Below are 17899 nucleotides of genomic sequence, written 5' to 3' on the forward strand. Positions count from 1 at the left end.
TTATGAATATATGTATATATGTATATACGAGAGAGAGAGAGAGAGAGATATATATATATATATGCGTGCGGAAAGAAGTGGTTGGATTGATCATGAGATGGAATTTTTTTCAATTAGTGTTTAATTAAACTCTATAGTAATTATAAGCATATATACATGTGTGTGTGGTTGTTCTGATCTAATTTCATCACGAATCAAATGAAATATATGCAAAAGTACTAGAAGAACATGCAGTAGAAACTAAGTAAAAAAGAAGAATTTGAGATCGAAATAGTTTGAAGTGAATTTTGGTTTTGTGAATTAAAAAAATGATAAAAAGAAGAAGAAAGAAATGTTTGAAATGCTTGATGTTTAATTATTTTAGATTACGTTGGTGGGTTGGAGCATATATGGCTTCATCCTCAAGCTCGGTGGCCTACAACTGTCCCTGCGCTGCGTGCAAGTTCCTGAGGAGGAAATGCATGCCAGGCTGCATTTTCGCACCTTACTTCCCGCCGGAGGAGCCCCAGAAGTTCGCCAACGTCCACAAGATCTTCGGCGCCAGCAACGTCACCAAGCTCCTCAACGAGCTCCTCCCTCACCAGCGGGAGGACGCTGTCAACTCCTTGGCCTATGAGGCGGAGGCACGTGTCAGGGATCCCGTGTACGGCTGCGTTGGAGCCATTTCATTCCTCCAGAGACAGGTCCAGAGGCTCCAGAAGGAACTCGATGCTGCCAATGCGGATCTCATCCGCTATGCCTGCAATGAATTAACAACTGCAACCACTGTCTTGCCCCCTGCTCCGCCTCCCGCGGTTGTTCATGTGGCTCACCCAATGGCGCGCCGGAGGTCAGTTGATCAGTTTCAGTTTGGTACTAGAAGGACATCAATTGGTCATGAAGGAGAAGGAGGAGGAGGAGGAGGAGGAGGAGGAGGAGAGTATTATCAACAAATCATGACGAGTACTACTACTAGTACTACTCCACCACCTGATGCAGGCTTCTCAGTTCCTTATTTTCCATGGAATGATCACAACCGTTCTGGAGGAGGAGGAGATGGAAGAATGTGATCGATGAATTGATCACAAAGGTAATTCAATTAATGTACCCTTTCACAATTGCAAGCTAGCTAGGGTTTCTCAATTGGTGGTGGTGTCAGTCCGGTGTGGTTTTATATATGTTTAGTAGAGTAGTCATCAAGGATCTCTAGCTAGCTAGCTAGCCTCACGTGTAGTAAGTACTCGATCTTCTATTAGCTAGCTAGCTAGTTTCATATATTGTTCCCAAATATAAGTATAATTTGGAGGGCCTCATGCTAAGCTAAATTATATCTTAATTCTTCTAAAACCAAAAATTAAGTATTGAGTGTCACTGTACGTGTTATAGCTAGCTAGCGTGGGATTTGGGACCTAAATAAGGCTCATGGAGCATATATAAATAAGTAGAGTCAGGCTGTCTACTAGAACAGTAGATCTCTTATTCTGTCATTAGTACTAAATACTAATACCGCAGCAACTCTGAAGATATGCGCATGCGCCTTCAGGGGTTCACATGCATTCTGTCATTAATATTGTTGATATATCATTTATGCTTGCACAACAATTAAAACTTATATTTATATATTTAAACAATATCAATATTTACCTTGTTCGTCATAAAGACTAAAGTCTAAAGAGGATTCTTGAGCCTAAGTATAGGGCTTATAGCTAGTCCTCTTTTAACCTATATTTATTCTCACCACCAGTATCTGAATTGTTTCTGCTTTAATTGCATGTTGCTGTTGTTGTTGAGGACCACTTAATTTGCATGTTAAATTTAAAGAATTTGATGAGCTGCTGATTGAAAGCAGCTGGTTTTCAATATATAAAAAGTTAACATACCTAATCATATATAAATAGGCGGTCCCGATCATAGAATTTTCCGTTCTATAATTATTAGGTGATTAGGTGAGCGTGGAATTTTCTGCTCTCTGGTAAGCGAGAGATCACTTCTGATATATATATATATATTCTTTTCACAATTTAATGAATTAAGTTTCATTAGTGGTATGTGTGGCGAAGCTAGCTTATTGAAACGTACTTCTTGATTTCATACAAATATGTATTTCATCAACTTTTATACATTAATTATAGGAAACCCCACAAATTATTAATTAAGAGAAACGTACCGGCCCATTTAAATAACAAATATAAAATAGGGTAATTTCAATTTGAAATGTTATAGCTAGCTAGATAGCAGATCGAAGGAGGAACAGTGTATGTTTCAACCTTTTGTGGTTGCATATATATTCTAACTTGTTTGAATTGTAGTGTTTATCATCTACTTGATAGTGTGAATCAGTAGCTTTCAAATTTCAGTTCATTTTTATGTGACACACAGCTCCACCTCCCATTATTAAATTCTATAGTCGCGCGCAGAGATCGATATCTGAAACAGTACATACCTATATATACTACAGATTCACAGTGTATCTCCCTCATTGGATCCGATAATTACATAAAGCAGTATATAGTAGTTGTTCATTGTACGTAAGAGATGTTTCTGTTTTTTACATTCCCAGCCCCAAACCTTTCTAGACAAAACTGTGAAACCTGGATATATTAGTCTTTTTTTGGTCAACATCACAGTATATGGATATATTACAGTCTCAACACATAGTAACTTCCTCATTCTCTATCTCTCTCTTAATTTTGTATCAATTTAAAGCCATTCTATAAATTAAGAAAGAAAAAAAATGTGTAATTTTATATAAACCCTTCAAAGGAACAATAATGCAAATGACACTAGCCAATATATAAAATGAACCCAGAAAAGGAAAAATTAGGGTTAGGTTTCATTATTATCCTTAAGCAAACAAATCCATATTTTCAAGGTCAGCGAGCAGCATATATATACATTCTCTCTTCTTTTTCAGAGCAAATTATAAATTAAGGGGTGCAGGCAATAATAAGAACATTTTTAAGCTGGTTACTTAAACGTAAAATTAAAGTACATGATTAGATTGTGTCTAAGATAGAGAGAGAGAGAGAGAGAGAGAGAGAGAGAGAGAGAGAGAGAGAGAGAGAGAGAGAGGTGACTTTGATTTGAATTTCCTTATATTCTTCGACTACTGTCTAATTCTTTACATTCCATCTCTCTCATACATTCATATATTTTTCTGTTGATCACTTTTGTCAGCCCTCTCAATCTGTCTCACAACAAAGATATTACACTCATACAAATCAAGAATAGTTAAAACTGTCTCTGCCTGTCTCTCAATTCTCACACGCACACACACGAACAGAGAGAGAGAGAGAGAGAGAGAGAATCAGAATCGTGTGTGGATCTGGGTCAGCAGTGGTTCCAGTGAGAGTCCCCTCCATTGTCCTCCAATCTGTCCGATGAGCCAACCACCTCGAGATCACCAAATTAAGCCCCAAAAGCGCGCCTCTCACCCTTTTCTTCCTTGGAATTTTTGGTGCACCAAATCCAATCTTCTCAATATCCCATTCCACACCATATCTTTATATTTTCCCTTGTATATATATACACTTTTAACTTTTCCAAATATCAATAAATATGATATTATTTGTACTGTCAACTAGCTAGCTGTGACTTGAAGCAAAGGGGCCCTCTGCCCCTGTGAGTGGGGAAGCAAGAACAGAAGTATGGCTTTCTGAAGTCTTGGCTTCTTTTCATTTGGAGGAGAGGGGGGTTGCAATGCAATAATTACTAATTCAGAATCCATCAACACATCAATCTTCTTCTCTGCAAAGACGTGAAAAAGAAGCAAGGTTAGGAAAGAGCTGGTGAAAAATAATATATGGCAGGAGACTCAAGATATATGTTTATTACAAAGGACAAACAAGACAACAGGACGTGGGGCTCCTATTTTGTGCCCCCACCATAAATTCTCTATGCTCCACCACCTTAATTAACAGCAGAAAAAAATTGTTTCTCATATATATACATCTACTCCGGCTTATATTTCTCTCATTAGGTAATCTAACACAAGAGATACATTTATTACAAGTCAAAACATACGTACGAGCCATTTTAAATATCTTTCTTTGATTCCAACAATATCTAAATTTAATCAGATACAATTTAAAAAGTTTTGTAAGTTCATTGATCAGGGATTAACAGAGAAATTATACATTTCTCTAATATGAGGGAAGGGGTTTCTGGCTGATGGCCAGAAATGGGGAGGGAGGTGGGTGGAGGGTGCTCGGTTTGTGGAGGGATGGAGGAGGGTTTGGGCTAGTTTGCACTACTACAAATTATCTAATAGAGGACAACTAAAAAGCGTCTTTATGATCATAAAAGACGCTTTTTAAACGTCCTCTATTCCTCTTACCAAAAAAGACATTTTTTAAGCATCCTTAAGAATTAGATTAAGCGTCCTCTAATTAACGCCAAAATACCAAAAAAACAATTTAATTATACGTCCTTAAAAGGTGGCATAGATGACGCATTTTTCACATAAACGGTCCTTAAGAAATGTTATACAAGGCATTCTTTAAGTTAAAACCGTCCTTGAAACTTGTATGGAGGACAGTTTATAAAAAATAAATATCTTAAATAGTTATCAACAAGGACAGTTTTAATTGAAAAGGTGTCTTGAAAGTATTAAAAACTGAAAAAAGAAATTATTTAATTTTAAAAAATCGTCTCTCAGCACACATTTTATTGTCCTCTTTGTATTAAACATTTTAGTAATAATTTACAGCTAGGGAAAGGGGGGCGCATGGGGTACTCCCCCGCAAGCGATTTTCCTTCAGAAAACCTTGAATGCAATGTCAAAACTATTGGTTGTTTACCCGGCTCGCCATTTCGATAAGGAATGGATAGTAAAATCTCAAATACAAGTTAATATCCAACGTAAATAAATCATATATCATAAGAAATTAAAGTTAAAGTACCATATATATATATACATTAATTTACATTAAAATTCCTTAATTTACATTTAAAAAGAAACTATATATATATATAAGTGCTCTAAAACTAACTGATTAGCAAGTTAATACGAAACTAACCATACTTTTAGGAGTACCACATAACTCATAATCCAAACTATCAATTATTTAGATCATACTTCAAATATCATTATTGCAAAAAATCAACTAAATCGGAAATCATTTAGTCATCTAATTGAGATCAAATAAATTGACGATCAATATTTTTGATAAAAGCATATAAATAGTTGTTGTTATAATCAAATGACTAAATGACTTCCGATTTTGAAGATTTTTTACAAGGATGATCTTTGAAGTAGTGCCTAAAAAATAGACAGTTCGGATTTTAAGATTACATTGTGCGGTGGGCCCAACAAGGTGGTTAGCTTTGTAGTAACTTACTAACCAATTAGTTTTAGAGCATTCTTGTATATATATATATATCTTCCAACAGGAGTTCATGATAGAGTATGATCATCTATTATCTCCCAAAAAAAGTTCATGATCGATCAAAATCTATCTCATGATCAAGAAGCTATATTGCTCACATATTCCATAATTGATAATTGTATGATAGAGTGCAAACTACTTTATAAGCAATATATATCATACAATTATTTCAATGAGAAACTATTAAAGCTAGCAAAAAACGTTAATTTGAGCACTTAGCTATTAACTCCCATCAAAAATGGGATCCATGAGAAACTATTCCATATATAGAGTCTTGAATAATTGCATCTTAACAATCTCAGCCCATTCTATTTGTACCACATCAATTTCTCCTTGAGTACGTGTATTTAATTATTTTGTTTGTATTTTATATAATTAATTTTAAAATGTTTTATTGGTGCTTAATGACTTAAATTTAGGTACAATGAGTATATATATTCCATCTCCATCTCTCATTGCGTACTGATGAAAAATAAGACATGCTGTATACACTTGTGAGACCTATGTTTTACTGAACTAGAGCCAGCTACTCAACATTTGTAATTTGTATTCACACTCGCTACAAGTTTTCGATTTTAGATATTTTTTACAGAGATGATCTTTTAAGTAGGGCCTAAAAAATAGGTGATTCAGATTTTAAGATTACGGTGGGCCCAATAGGGTGATTAGTTTTGTATTAACTTGCTAACTAGTTAGGTTTAGAGCATTTATGTATATATATTCTTTTCGTTGAGGTAATATCTCATTTTAGACATAGTAAGGTATCACTAGCTTGTAGAATTTATTTTGCATTATAGTTCTCGAAATCATCTATTTTTTTAAGTTTTTATACAATGACCATCTTTGCAAATAAAATATTAAATAAATAAACATATATTTGCATGCTTTTCCTTTCTTTCCCTTTCTCGGTAAGCATTCGATCGACTCATCCTTTACCTAATTTTGTAAACTTCCATCACTAATCAATTGCTTGAATCACTTTCTAAATTCTCCACTAGTTCAATTATTGGATGCATGCTTCGGTCAGAACAGAACCATATCCAATCTTTATGAACATATCTAACGAGGAAGCACAAAATGGGTTTGAGTTACAAAAAAAAACAAACTAATTGAATTATCAAAGAAAAGGTCAGATCCAAATACATGCAATCTAACAATCGATTGGCAATGATAAGACATCAAACAGATTTAGCGCCGCGAATGCATCATGACCTGAATCTAACGAATTATAGTAATATAAAAAAATAATAAACTTGAAGAAGCACATATATATATTTAGGATATGGAGCAATATTAATCTTCTTTTGTAGACAATCTGATATTTGGACTACATATGTAGGCAAAGCTCAATACAATCAATGATTCAAATGTGAGTGCCTACGTCTTTAGTACAATATTTATATATATAGCATATAAACAAGATAGAAAATATTTTCTTTAATAGTGAAAAGATGAACCCGTGAACATTTATAGGTCAAAAAAATATATACATATTATGAAATGGCTAAATTGTAGAAGTTTCATTCAAATTCATAATTTGACAATATAAATTTTTTTTGTTGCTAACTTCTCTTGACAAAGCAACATTCTCATTCTAAATTAATAATATATTAATAGTCATGTAGTGATTTATCACTTGGCGCCACGTGCACGAGTTCTAAAAAAGGGGTATATATGTGGCTAACAACCACTGAATTAATAACATATGCTTCTTTATATTATTCCCTCTACGATGCTGGTCTTGATATTATATGCTGAAAAGTGGTTCTTGTTTGAGATACCAATGATGGTAGCCATGATGGTGGTCATCAATGCGACTATAAACAAACACTAGATCGCTCGATTATGGGTTAAGGAATTGCACTTTCTCTTGGTACATATTCTGCCTTTGAGCAATCATTTATTAAGTCAAATTAATTCTATATATTTTACCAAGATATTAAACCATTAAGAATCCTAGCCGATAGATATCTTTGTGAGGAATATATATAAGTATATTTGCGTTATTCCAAAGTATATAACATATCGTGTAGTAGTGCTGACCCCTTTATAATTTTATTGTTCTGAGGGGAATTAGGAATAATACTCGCTCTTATCATATGTGCACAAAGTGTTCCATTCGAATATATATGCATGCCACAACTTTGACTTGAGCCCTTAGATTATTAGTCAATAGCTAGCCTTTGCCAACAGCTATTGAGCTGACATCGATGGCAGCGTAAGCAAACGCAGGCCCAACCAATATCTGTTTGGGTTCCCATAAGTTAGAATTGGACATATTGCCAAATGCAGCCCAATACTGATCACATGGGCCGAGCTAAAGCTTTAGGAAGAATGCGACCCAAATTGTTCCTTTTCCTTGTTCAGTTCTGGGCCTCTGGCCTTCTGGGTCTAGTCCTTATCCAACTGTCCATTATTTCATTCTTTTTAATTTTTATGCGCGCTTTGTTTTTTCTACTTTAGTTCTATTCTCCTCTTTTAACTCAAAATGCGTATGATAATCCTTATTATAGCGTATTACTATAGGTATAATTCAGTTGGTACTCAGTAATGGAGACCTCCTTGGTAAAACCATTGATTGCAAAACATGGTAATTATGAATATTTATCATATTGGATGAATGGATAAATGGATATACGTACGAAGCTGGAAGCACGCAAGTTCCAGAAATGCACTCTGCCATTTGCACCAAACCCAACCCAACCCATCACAATTTACAAAACACGTACACAACCCAACAAAACATAAAAATTGATGACAATGAACACCCTTCTAACCCCATGCAAACGCACCTCTCACCACGTATCAACATCTGTCCCAGCGCTCCACGTGTCCCCTCCCCCCTCCTCTTTAAACGGCCTCACCTCACCGCCACTCTCATCAATATAATCAGCAAACCAAGCAAAGCCAGAAACAAAGCATCTTCAACAATGGCTGACCTCCACCACTACCAACAACAACAACATCAAGAACAACAGCAAAACTACCCAAATGAGGGTTCGAAAAGCTTCCTTCCTCAAAATGGTCCCTCTGCCTCGCAAGTTGTGGCGGTGGCCACTCTGGTGCCCATTGGAGGCACTCTGCTCTTCCTTGCTGGTCTGACACTTGTCGGGACGATCATTGTGCTCGCTCTTTCGGCCCCGCTGTTTGTTATCTTCAGCCCGGTTTTGGTCCCGGCGGCTTTGGTTATAGGGCTGGCTGTCACCGGCATTTTGACTTCGGGGGCTTTCGGGATCACGGCGCTTTCGTCTTTCCATTGGTTGGCTAACTATCTGGGTCGGATTCGCTTCCCGGAGCAGATGGAGCTTGCCAAGCACCGCCTGCAGGAGACTGCGGGTGACTTGGGCCACAAGGCTAAGGAGACTGTGAGGGACTTGGGCCAGAAGACTAAGGAGACTGCGGGGGACTTGGGCCAGAAGACTAAGGAGACTGCGGGTGACTTGAGCCAGAAGACTAAGGAAACGGGCCAGAATGTCCAGCTCAAGGCCCAGGAAGGAGAAACCGGCAGGGCCCAAGTAAACGAAAAACGCGGAAGGGCCCATGAAGGTATAAAGACATGAATAGGTCATATAGATGTAACTGCCTTGAGGGCACTTTGCATAACTGTCGTCCATAAGTTTTGGAGTTGGTTTAAAGTCGATCGTTGTTCTTTCTTTTATGTATTTATTTATGTTGTAATAAATGGGTGTTGTAGAAACTTTGATAGCAATCAAAGGGCTGTCTATTGTATGTTGTCGGTTGAACAAATTTTAGCAATCAAATTGTCGTTGTTCTTTGCTTAACTCATACATTACAAGCCTGAATGAATGAATCATGGGAAATGAAATGTGAAATTTCTTCAAATAACCTCTTTTTTTCATTATGGCTAAGAGGGTTATTGGATGAAAATTTGCAAATGAAATCTTACAAGCAGCTGCATTGAAATGTCCATAATGGGGTTGGCCTTCAATGCATGGTTGATCATAAGCGTAATTGACACCTTAACTACTGCATGCTTTCAAAGGAATAAGAAAGGCAAACTGGGAAACAAAGGGAACGGACGAGGGATAAGATAGCAAGCACAAAGAAACAAGGCAGTCTCGTTCTTGCAGACGGAGGAAACAAGGTACAAACAATACTTGACTCTCCTTTTTTAATGACTTTCACAAGTCTATGTGGTCAGACTTTTACTGTTCACCAAATACACATGAAGATGTTGTCATATATCCCTGGACCTGCAGCTTCTAATATGTTAGATCATCTAAAGCTGATTTAGTCCATATTATAATAATTATCTTGGCCTCTTGAGGAACACAAATATAAATTTTTCATAGCAAACTAACAAACATGTAATGCCAAAACCAGAAGCTAGCTATTCTTACTCATCTTTATTTCCGTATGCCAATCATCATTATTTCACCATGGAAATGGCTTCTTTAAGCCTTCAATATTATCTTCTTCTCCTTCTTGTTCTCTTCACCACTGCCTATCCTAATGTTGTGTCCTCCAGTGTTGGCATAAAGTCAACCCGCATGTACCCTTTTACTTGTTCTGATTCTGATCACATTCAGAACTGCAGTTCCTATCTATATCACGTCTCTAAAGGCCATCACATAAAGGAAATAGCCACTTGGTACTCGGTCAATGAATCAAGCATCGAACCCAAAGTCCATGTTGACCAACAAGACTATCTTGTATCTGTTCCTTGCACTTGCAGAGACATCAATGGCACCCAAATTTATTTATATGACACCCTTTACAGAGTTAAAGCAGAGGACAATATTAGGAACGTTGTGAGTGAGTTTTACAGTGGGCAGGCTTTGGATGTTGGAGTAGAAGAGCCATTTGGTGTAGGCAATATGACCAAAATTCACCTTCTTTGTGGATGTGCTGGAAAAGAATCACAGAAGGTTGTGACATACACAGTTCAAGACCATGATACTTTATCAGAAATTGAAGGTCACCTATCTGCAAAAGAGAGTGAGATTGTGAATTTGAACCGGGATCTCACTGATAACCCAAGTTTTATAGATGTGGGTTGGGTATTGTTTGTGCCAATGGAGATGAATGGGCTTGGAGCCAACAATCAAGGTAGTGTTTTATTTTGCTCAAAATTCTATAAAGTTTAGTTTGCATTATAAGATTGGTATACTACCTCTTCTGATTAGGGATGACTATTTGACCCAGCGAGCAGATACCCATAAAACCAAACTTATTTAAGTGAAAAATTTATCAAATTCATACCCATGTAACCCACCTATAGTATAATGGGTATTACCCTTACCCGCCCCACCAAAGTAATGAGTTATCCGAACCCAACCCAAAAACCCACCATTCCTATTTTTTTGGTCCTGATTTCAGTTTTTTTTTTTTTTTTAAGAAATCATTTTTTGCAGAACATAATTTTTTTTTTCCACTCTTACAGTACATAGTTATATGTTATTATGAACAATTACAATTATATATAGCAAGTGCATTTGCAATATATCAAATATTGCAACAGTTTAATTGATCCATTAGTTTTCGACCAAAAACAAATTGATCAACTAATTTACGTTTTTCAGTTTAATTGCTCCATATGTTTTTTCTGTTTTCCTATTTTTTTTCATTCATTAGTTTAATTGCAATTGCAATTTAAATTTAAATTTTAGGTTCATTATACTTGAATTTAATGATAAAAAAAAAAATAAAAATAAAGAATTTAGATAAACCACGAGTATTATCCATACCCGTCTATTTTTTATACGGGTATTAACATGTATACCATACCTGTCCCATTACCCAATTACCCATACAGACACTGCCCTAATAGAGTAGTAGGTACCCGCGGGTATCCAAACCCACGGGTAAAATGGCCATCCCTATTTCTGAGTTCTGAAGTTGAAGTTCCATAAAACTAACCAAATTTTCTCACTGAAACCAGGAAAGAGACGCAGATTGACTATAATTATAAGCATATTGTCAACTGTGGGTTTGCTTTCAGTGGTCACATTGGTTGTATTCCTTTTTATAAGACACAGAAACAGGAAGAACATAGAAGAAGATCTACAGCAGCCTGTAAAGAAAGCTTTCTCAATGAAGCAACAGTTTTTCAAAAAGCAAATTGAAGGTAAGACAAATTATCAACTCCATCTTTATAAACCAGTAATGGGTTCACTTATATCAATTAATTTATAGACAAAAGAAATGTGATATAGTTGTGATTGTTGCAGAAACTTTTGAGAATGAAAGAGCAGTTATATATAGTATGGAGGACATCAATAAGGCTACAAGCAACTTTGATGAAACCAGGAAAATCGGGGAGGGTGGATATGGAAGCGTGTACTTTGGCATAATAGGAGAACTGGTATCATAAACCATACCATTCCTGAATTCTGTCAATGAATTAAGCAAACAATTTATATTTACTTTAAACTCAGGTCTACAACCATGCATGCCTTGTTTGAAAAACAGGAAGTTGCAATCAAGAAGATGAGGTCTAGCAGAACAAAAGAGTTCTTTGCTGAGCTCAAGGTTTTATGCAAGATACATCATAACAATGTGGTAAGAGGAAAACAAATTTATGAAAGAAAAAGCATAGAAAGAGATGAAATTTGTTGTGACCAAGTCTTATTCTCAGGTGGAGCTGCTGGGATATGCCAGTGGAGATGACCATCTGTGTTTGGTATATGAGTTTGTTCAAAATGGATCCCTCAATGACCATCTTCATGACCCATTGCTGAAAGGTACACACTCATGCTATGGATACACATGACACATCCCACTTACTAATGCTCAATTTCTAATGTGCATACATCTATTTAGCCAATTGGGTATTTTTGAGGCTCATGCACTAGAAGGGACCTGCAGGTAATCAACCTCTTTCATGGACTGCAAGAGCACAAATAGGATTGGATACCGCAAGAGGAATTGAATACATTCATGATCACACAAAGACGCGATATGTGCACCGTGATATAAAAACCAGTAACATTCTGCTTGATCAAGGACTCAGAGCAAAGGTACACACATTAACAATTGCTAGCTAAGACTACATTGTGAGTTTGTGTGTGATTCAGTTTGCAATTACCCCAATATTCTCTATAAACCATTCATGTTTATTTATGTGATGGCTGGTTACACAGGTAGCAGATTTTGGGCTAGCAAGGCTAGTGGAAAGGTCAAATGAAGAAGACATTGTGGCAACACACGTGGTTGGAACACCTGGTTACATTCCTCCTGAGTAAGTTTCAAGCTCATATATGCATAGTATTACTAGTTTTCTTGTGTACTTGTCAAAGAAAATAGAGGTTGAATTAGTTGTAACTTGTAAGCTTATGAATTTACCATTCACTACTGTTTTGCAAGATCTGTGCTTGAGCTGCAAATGACATCTAAAACTGATGTTTATGCATTCGGAGTGGTAGTAGCAGAGCTGATAACTGGTCTGCGTGCAATCGTTTGTGACAACAGAAAACCAACAAGGATGAAGTCACTCATTTCAGTTGTAAGCCCTCAACAAATTAGTTCAATAACAATTCTGTACTAAGCTGCTTAATGCTCATGAAAAAGATCAATTAGGGACAGTTTTCTCTTTTCTGCAGCTATATGCAGTGTTTGAAGAAAAAGATCCAGAAACTGCTTTGGAAGCTATAATAGATGGTAACCTGAGAGGAAGCTACCCCATAGAAGAAGTCTACAAGGTTTGCTGCTGAAACTGAAATTTTAATTAATTTATTAGCACTTATATTATACTTAATATATAATCTGTTGAACTTATGCATGTCACAAACCTCATGGACTTGGCAGATGGCAGAAGTAGCAAGGAGGTGTTCGAGGGAAGAGGCAGTTAATCGACCAGAGATGAGAGAAATTGTCCAAACACTCTCTCAAATATTGATGTCCTCAATTGACTGGGAAGCATCACTTGGAGGGAAGAGTCAGGTCTTCAGTGGGTTGTTCACTGGAAGATAAACTAAAGGCCAAAATCTTTCATGTAAAATTACAAGTCTTTCATGTTTAACCATCCCAAAATCTTCAATGTATTGCAATTACTATTCTTTAGTCCAAAAGAAAAAATGTGTAAGTAAATGTTGTCACACAGTGAGTGACACTGTTGCCACCCACTAGACTATGAATATGAAACCCATCTTCCATTAACCAAAACTAAAGCTAATTACAATTTTATTCTCTTATAAAATTACTTAAATGACAAAATTTTTTTTTTTTTTTAAATATAGGACCATATATTCAACCACTTAGCAAAGGGAGGTTGCCCCAGTTGTAAAGGAAAATGCCCCCAACAATAGAGCGGTGCTAGGGGCGTTGTGGTGATGATCATTTGAAATTAAAAGATTAAAGTTGTGGTTAATTAATTGGTTTAGAAGTATTTTAGGAATACTAATTTTAAGGTGATGGGTGTGTTAAGTAAATTTTTTTTTTGTAAGTGGTGGTGGGAAAAGAAGTGAATGGTGATGGATGGCAATAACATCACTTTTTATCAAAAAAAAAAATCATATAGAATTTTGTCAAATTTTTTTAGTGTGACTATAACACCACTACATAATGTAATATATTAATTTATATGTTATAATATAGTTAGATGACTGATTTATACTTTTAAGATATAATATTAATTTAATAAATATGCATGTATAAATGTTTTTTTTTTTTTTGGCCAAAGCATGTATAAATGTATTAATATAGGAGGATTGGTAAAAAAATTACTCCAATTTCACTGGCTCCGCATGAGCCCACTAATCAGGTCCATAGCAGGCAAAGTAGAAACATTTTGATTGGGCTCTATTTCGTGGTTGTGTGGAGTACTGCAACCCATTGTGATCATTTGACGAGAGACAGCACGTGCGTCGCAAAGCCAACACTCGAATCCACCCAGCCAGACCCAACAGGTACGAGAAGACCCAGCATTTTAATTCATTGAATTTCATCATCATCATCATCATCATCATCATCATCAACAGCTCAGTTTTGCTTGAAATTCATTAGCATTCGAGCTCGGAAGAAACCCATTTCATTTCAGTGCTCTTTTTTAGTTGTTATGACGTAGAAAGCAAAACCAGAGCGAGAGAGATACAGCAAGAGAGAGATTTGGATATTTGTTGGATCCAAATCTCGATCCTTGATTCAAATGGCCGGCGCCGCCTCGGCGCTTTTTCTGTTGGACATCAAAGGGAGAGTGTTGATTTGGCGCGACTACCGTGGCGATGTCTCTGCTGCTCAGGCCGAGCGATTCTTCACCAAGTTCATCGAGAAAGAGGTAATCTTTCATTCTTTCCTGCTTTTGTAATATGTGTGATAATATCTTATGCTTCAATGGCAATGAAGTTTGCATCAATTCCCCATTTGGAATCAACAAGTTTCAAGCTTTTCTTTGATACTATTTAAGGTTGCTTCGCTAAAAAGTAGCTGGGTCAATTACATTTACTGGGCCATTGTGTCTTTTTCAGGGCGAAATACAGTCCCAAGATCCCGTGGTTTATGACAATGGAGTCAGCTACATGTTCATACTGCACAACAATGTCTACTTGATGGCTGCATCAAGGCAGAACTGCAATGCTGCTAGCTTACTGCTCTTTCTGCACCGTGTGATTGATGTACGCACTCTCAAATTCTTGGGTAGAATACTTGTAGTTGTCATAATACCATTGCCATTCATCATCCATTATTGCCCACATTAAGATTTTCAAGTCTTTGTATTCGCTTGCTTCGGTATGCAGGTCTTTAAGCACTATTTTGAAGAGCTAGAAGAGGAATCTCTAAGAGACAACTTTGTCGTAGTGGTAATTAACTTGTAAGGTCTTTTATTAGCATAAGAAACAAACAACTTTGATGGTACGTTATACTAATAAGGCCTTGTGCTTTTGACAGTACGAGTTACTCGATGAAATTATGGACTTTGGTTTCCCACAATACACTGAAGCGAAGATTCTTAGTGAGTTTATCAAAACGGATGCCTACAGGATGGAGGTTACACAGCGTCCTCCCATGGCCGTCACAAATGCAGTGTCTTGGCGCAGTGAAGGGATACGATACAAGAAGAACGAAGTAGGTTGATCCTCTTAGCATTATTGTTGTTGATTAATTAAACCGGGGGGGTTTTGCATCATGACGCTCTGTTCATTTTCTATCAGGTGTTTTTGGATGTGGTGGAAAGTGTCAATATACTTGTCAACAGCAACGGACAAATAATACGGTCAGATGTTGTTGGGGCCCTAAAGATGAGAACGTATTTGAGGTCATAACTTCTCTTCTTGAATTTAGTATTAAGACAAATTCTAGGAAGTAGCAACTGCATTTGCTACAAAGGAATTACCCACCTAATTAATGGGCTTCGACCAACCCTATGATAAATGAGTTTTTGAATACAACTCCAGTATGATTATTAGCATGTTCACTTTTGAGTTAGGCGCCTGGTACTGATTAACCTAGATCCCACCCGATTATTTAAGCTTAGTTATGTTAATTTGAGCTTGGAAAATGAATATTTATTATCTTAATATTTGATAATTTAATTGGATTTTGACCTTAGATGGTTTGATGTTTACTCTTTCATTGATAAAAGTAACTTCATCTTAGACACTGACCGGATAAACTTGCTTAATTTGTTGCAGTGGTATGCCCGAGTGTAAGCTTGGACTAAATGATAGATTGCTTCTGGAGGCCCAAGGTCGAACAACAAAAGGGAAAGCCATTGATCTGGATGATATTAAGTTCCATCAGTATGTTGCCTTATGTAGCTAATTCATATATCTGGTGCTTCATAGATTTTTTTCTTCCTCATTATGATTGAATGCTATTATGTTTATAAGCCAAGTTACAAATCTTATCATGCTACTGCTGCTTCATATGCTAACAGCCTTTCTTATTTACTTTTTGTAGGTGTGTACGTTTGTCTCGATTTGAAAATGACCGGACTATATCCTTCATACCCCCTGATGGAGAATTTGATCTGATGACATATAGACACGCCACTCAGGTTCATTTCAAGTTATATACTTTTTCCCCCATGTTTATAAATTCTTGTTAATTTTTTTCGTAACTAAAGGGAGCATAAATTAATCAGTTGGTGGAGCTCCAACCTTGATTTACATTTATGTTTATTTTTGCACAAAATATAAAGCAGGAAAGACCATTTGTTTTTTGAATTGGTTTAGGTAAAGCCTCTTATCTGGGTGGAAGCACAAGTTGAAAAACATTCTAAAAGTCGTTTTGAAATCATGGTAAAAGCAAGGAGCCAGTTTAAGGAGCGCAGGTAAAAGCATTGATACATCTTCTGTATTGTAAAAATTCACTTTAAGGATTTCTATAGATTGCAATAGTTCTTTCTTTTTTGGGGTAGTATCCTCACTCTTGTTTTATGTTGAATCCATTAGAAAGAATGGTTTAGGCTCTAAATTACAACTGTTGACAGCTTAACGAAACCACTTAATTTTTTTACTCATTAACAGTCCATTCATGAGTGCCATTATCAGAATTTCTTACTGTAAGCTCCGGTTACTTGGTACAGCACGGCTACAAGTGTCGAAATAGATATTCCTGTGCCTGCTGATGCTACAAAGCCTAATGTCCGGACATCAATGGGATCTGCTGCATATGCTCCTGAGAATGATGCTCTGGTCTGGAAAATAAAATCTTTTCCTGGTAATAAGGTGAGACTTGGTCTATGGCTCCATATGCTTTATTTACATGCCATATGGTAAATTATTGATTGCAGAGACCTTCCCAAGATATTTTTTTATCTTGTTTGTAAATTAAATTGTGTAGGAGTATATGTTGAGGGCTGAATTTACGCTTCCTAGTATAACTGCTGAAGATGGAGCTCCTGAAAGAAAAGCTCCTATCCGTGTGAGGTTTGAGATACCGTATTTTACTGTCTCAGGCATTCAGGTGTGTTCTGAACGTCATTATTTGCTTGAATGAGACTCTAGCTGTGATTGGTTCACATTAATGTGCCTATTTGGCATTTGGTTCTTGTAGGTCCGATACCTAAAAATCATTGAGAAAAGTGGATACCAGGCTCTTCCATGGGTGAGATACATAACAATGGCTGGTGAATATGAACTGAGACTAATGTAAAGGAAACTTACATGTCTTGCTGCTTTCAATCACGTAAATAGAATACATTCCTCCTGAGAATTTTCCTTCAATACTTCTCCAGTGATCTTGCTTCCAATACGCCGCATTGATCTTTGTTTGAATGTAAAAATTGTTTGTAGTCGTGCAAATGGCTACCAAAGAAGTTTTTTCAATCAATTTTATGTTTTGTTTCTTACCTTGTGTTATAATCAACAGCAGATTATTTTACTTCAGGCCCAAGCTTGCCTTCTGAAAGTAGGTTATCGGAAATGGTGGATAGGAGTGTATGGCTCGGTACTTTATTGTTGTCGTGCATGAATTATAAATGATAAACGCTTTCTAGTTACAAATGATAAAACTTTTATCTGTCTTTCGTGTGAAGTCTGTTTTTTGAAATGGTTTTGCATGACTACTATTATAAGATATACATATGTTGAAATTTTACTGTCGCATTATGAGTTATCTAATCTTGATGATGG

At 36.4% G+C, this 17899-nt stretch overlaps 3 protein-coding genes and 1 pseudogene across 4 annotated transcripts; all 4 read left to right on the forward strand.

Annotated features, from left to right (window-relative positions):
- Positions 1-377: 377 nt before the first annotated feature.
- On the forward strand, positions 378-1574 carry LOC147274730 (protein LATERAL ORGAN BOUNDARIES pseudogene; annotated as a pseudogene).
- Positions 1575-8296: 6722 nt separating this feature from the next.
- LOC147274731 (oleosin H2-like) lies at positions 8297-8926 on the forward strand. Its single transcript, XM_086228359.1, has one exon. The coding sequence runs from the start codon at positions 8297-8299 to the stop codon at positions 8924-8926; it is 630 nt and encodes a 209-aa protein (XP_086084485.1).
- Positions 8927-9766: 840 nt separating this feature from the next.
- On the forward strand, positions 9767-13325 carry LOC147274732 (lysM domain receptor-like kinase 3). Its single transcript, XM_086256148.1, has 10 exons — positions 9767-10436; positions 11269-11454; positions 11558-11691; positions 11799-11888; positions 11965-12070; positions 12195-12346; positions 12470-12567; positions 12693-12831; positions 12929-13027; positions 13134-13325. Exons 1-10 carry the CDS (start codon positions 9767-9769, stop codon positions 13296-13298), a joined length of 1839 nt encoding a protein of 612 aa, XP_086112274.1. The 3' UTR covers positions 13299-13325.
- Positions 13326-14126: 801 nt separating this feature from the next.
- LOC147274733 (AP-1 complex subunit mu-2-like) lies at positions 14127-17653 on the forward strand. Of its 2 annotated transcripts, XM_086256741.1 has the most exons (12): positions 14127-14233; positions 14378-14601; positions 14792-14938; positions 15062-15124; positions 15213-15389; positions 15476-15579; positions 15956-16063; positions 16224-16320; positions 16499-16596; positions 16852-16993; positions 17109-17231; positions 17322-17653. In XM_086256741.1, the coding sequence occupies exons 2-12, from the start codon at positions 14473-14475 to the stop codon at positions 17418-17420; spliced, it is 1287 nt and encodes a 428-aa protein (XP_086112867.1). In that variant the 5' UTR covers positions 14127-14233; positions 14378-14472; the 3' UTR covers positions 17421-17653. The 2 variants fall into 2 exon arrangements, with proteins under 2 accessions (XP_086112867.1, XP_086112868.1); XM_086256742.1 differs by lacking the exon at positions 14127-14233 and having other exon boundaries at positions 14263-14601.
- The last annotated feature ends 246 nt before the right edge of the window (positions 17654-17899 follow it).

The sequence above is a fragment of the Dryas octopetala genome, chromosome 9 (assembly GCF_963921425.1).
Source record: "Dryas octopetala chromosome 9, drDryOcto1.1, whole genome shotgun sequence".
In the NCBI taxonomy this organism is placed as follows: domain Eukaryota; kingdom Viridiplantae; phylum Streptophyta; class Magnoliopsida; order Rosales; family Rosaceae; genus Dryas; species Dryas octopetala.

Coding starts and splice junctions, on each gene's coding strand:
- LOC147274731 (XM_086228359.1), top strand. CDS start 8,297: ATGGCTGACCTCCACCACTACCAACAACAACAACATCAAGAACAACAG.
- LOC147274732 (XM_086256148.1), top strand. CDS start 9,767: ATGGAAATGGCTTCTTTAAGCCTTCAATATTATCTTCTTCTCCTTCTT. Junction 12,347..12,469: donor ATCAAGGACTCAGAGCAAAG/GTACACACATTA, acceptor CTGGTTACACAG/GTAGCAGATTTTGGGCTAGC. Junction 12,832..12,928: donor TGAAGTCACTCATTTCAGTT/GTAAGCCCTCAA, acceptor TCTTTTCTGCAG/CTATATGCAGTGTTTGAAGA.
- LOC147274733 (XM_086256741.1), top strand. CDS start 14,473: ATGGCCGGCGCCGCCTCGGCGCTTTTTCTGTTGGACATCAAAGGGAGA. Junction 15,580..15,955: donor AAGATGAGAACGTATTTGAG/GTCATAACTTCT, acceptor AATTTGTTGCAG/TGGTATGCCCGAGTGTAAGC. Junction 16,321..16,498: donor CATATAGACACGCCACTCAG/GTTCATTTCAAG, acceptor GAATTGGTTTAG/GTAAAGCCTCTTATCTGGGT.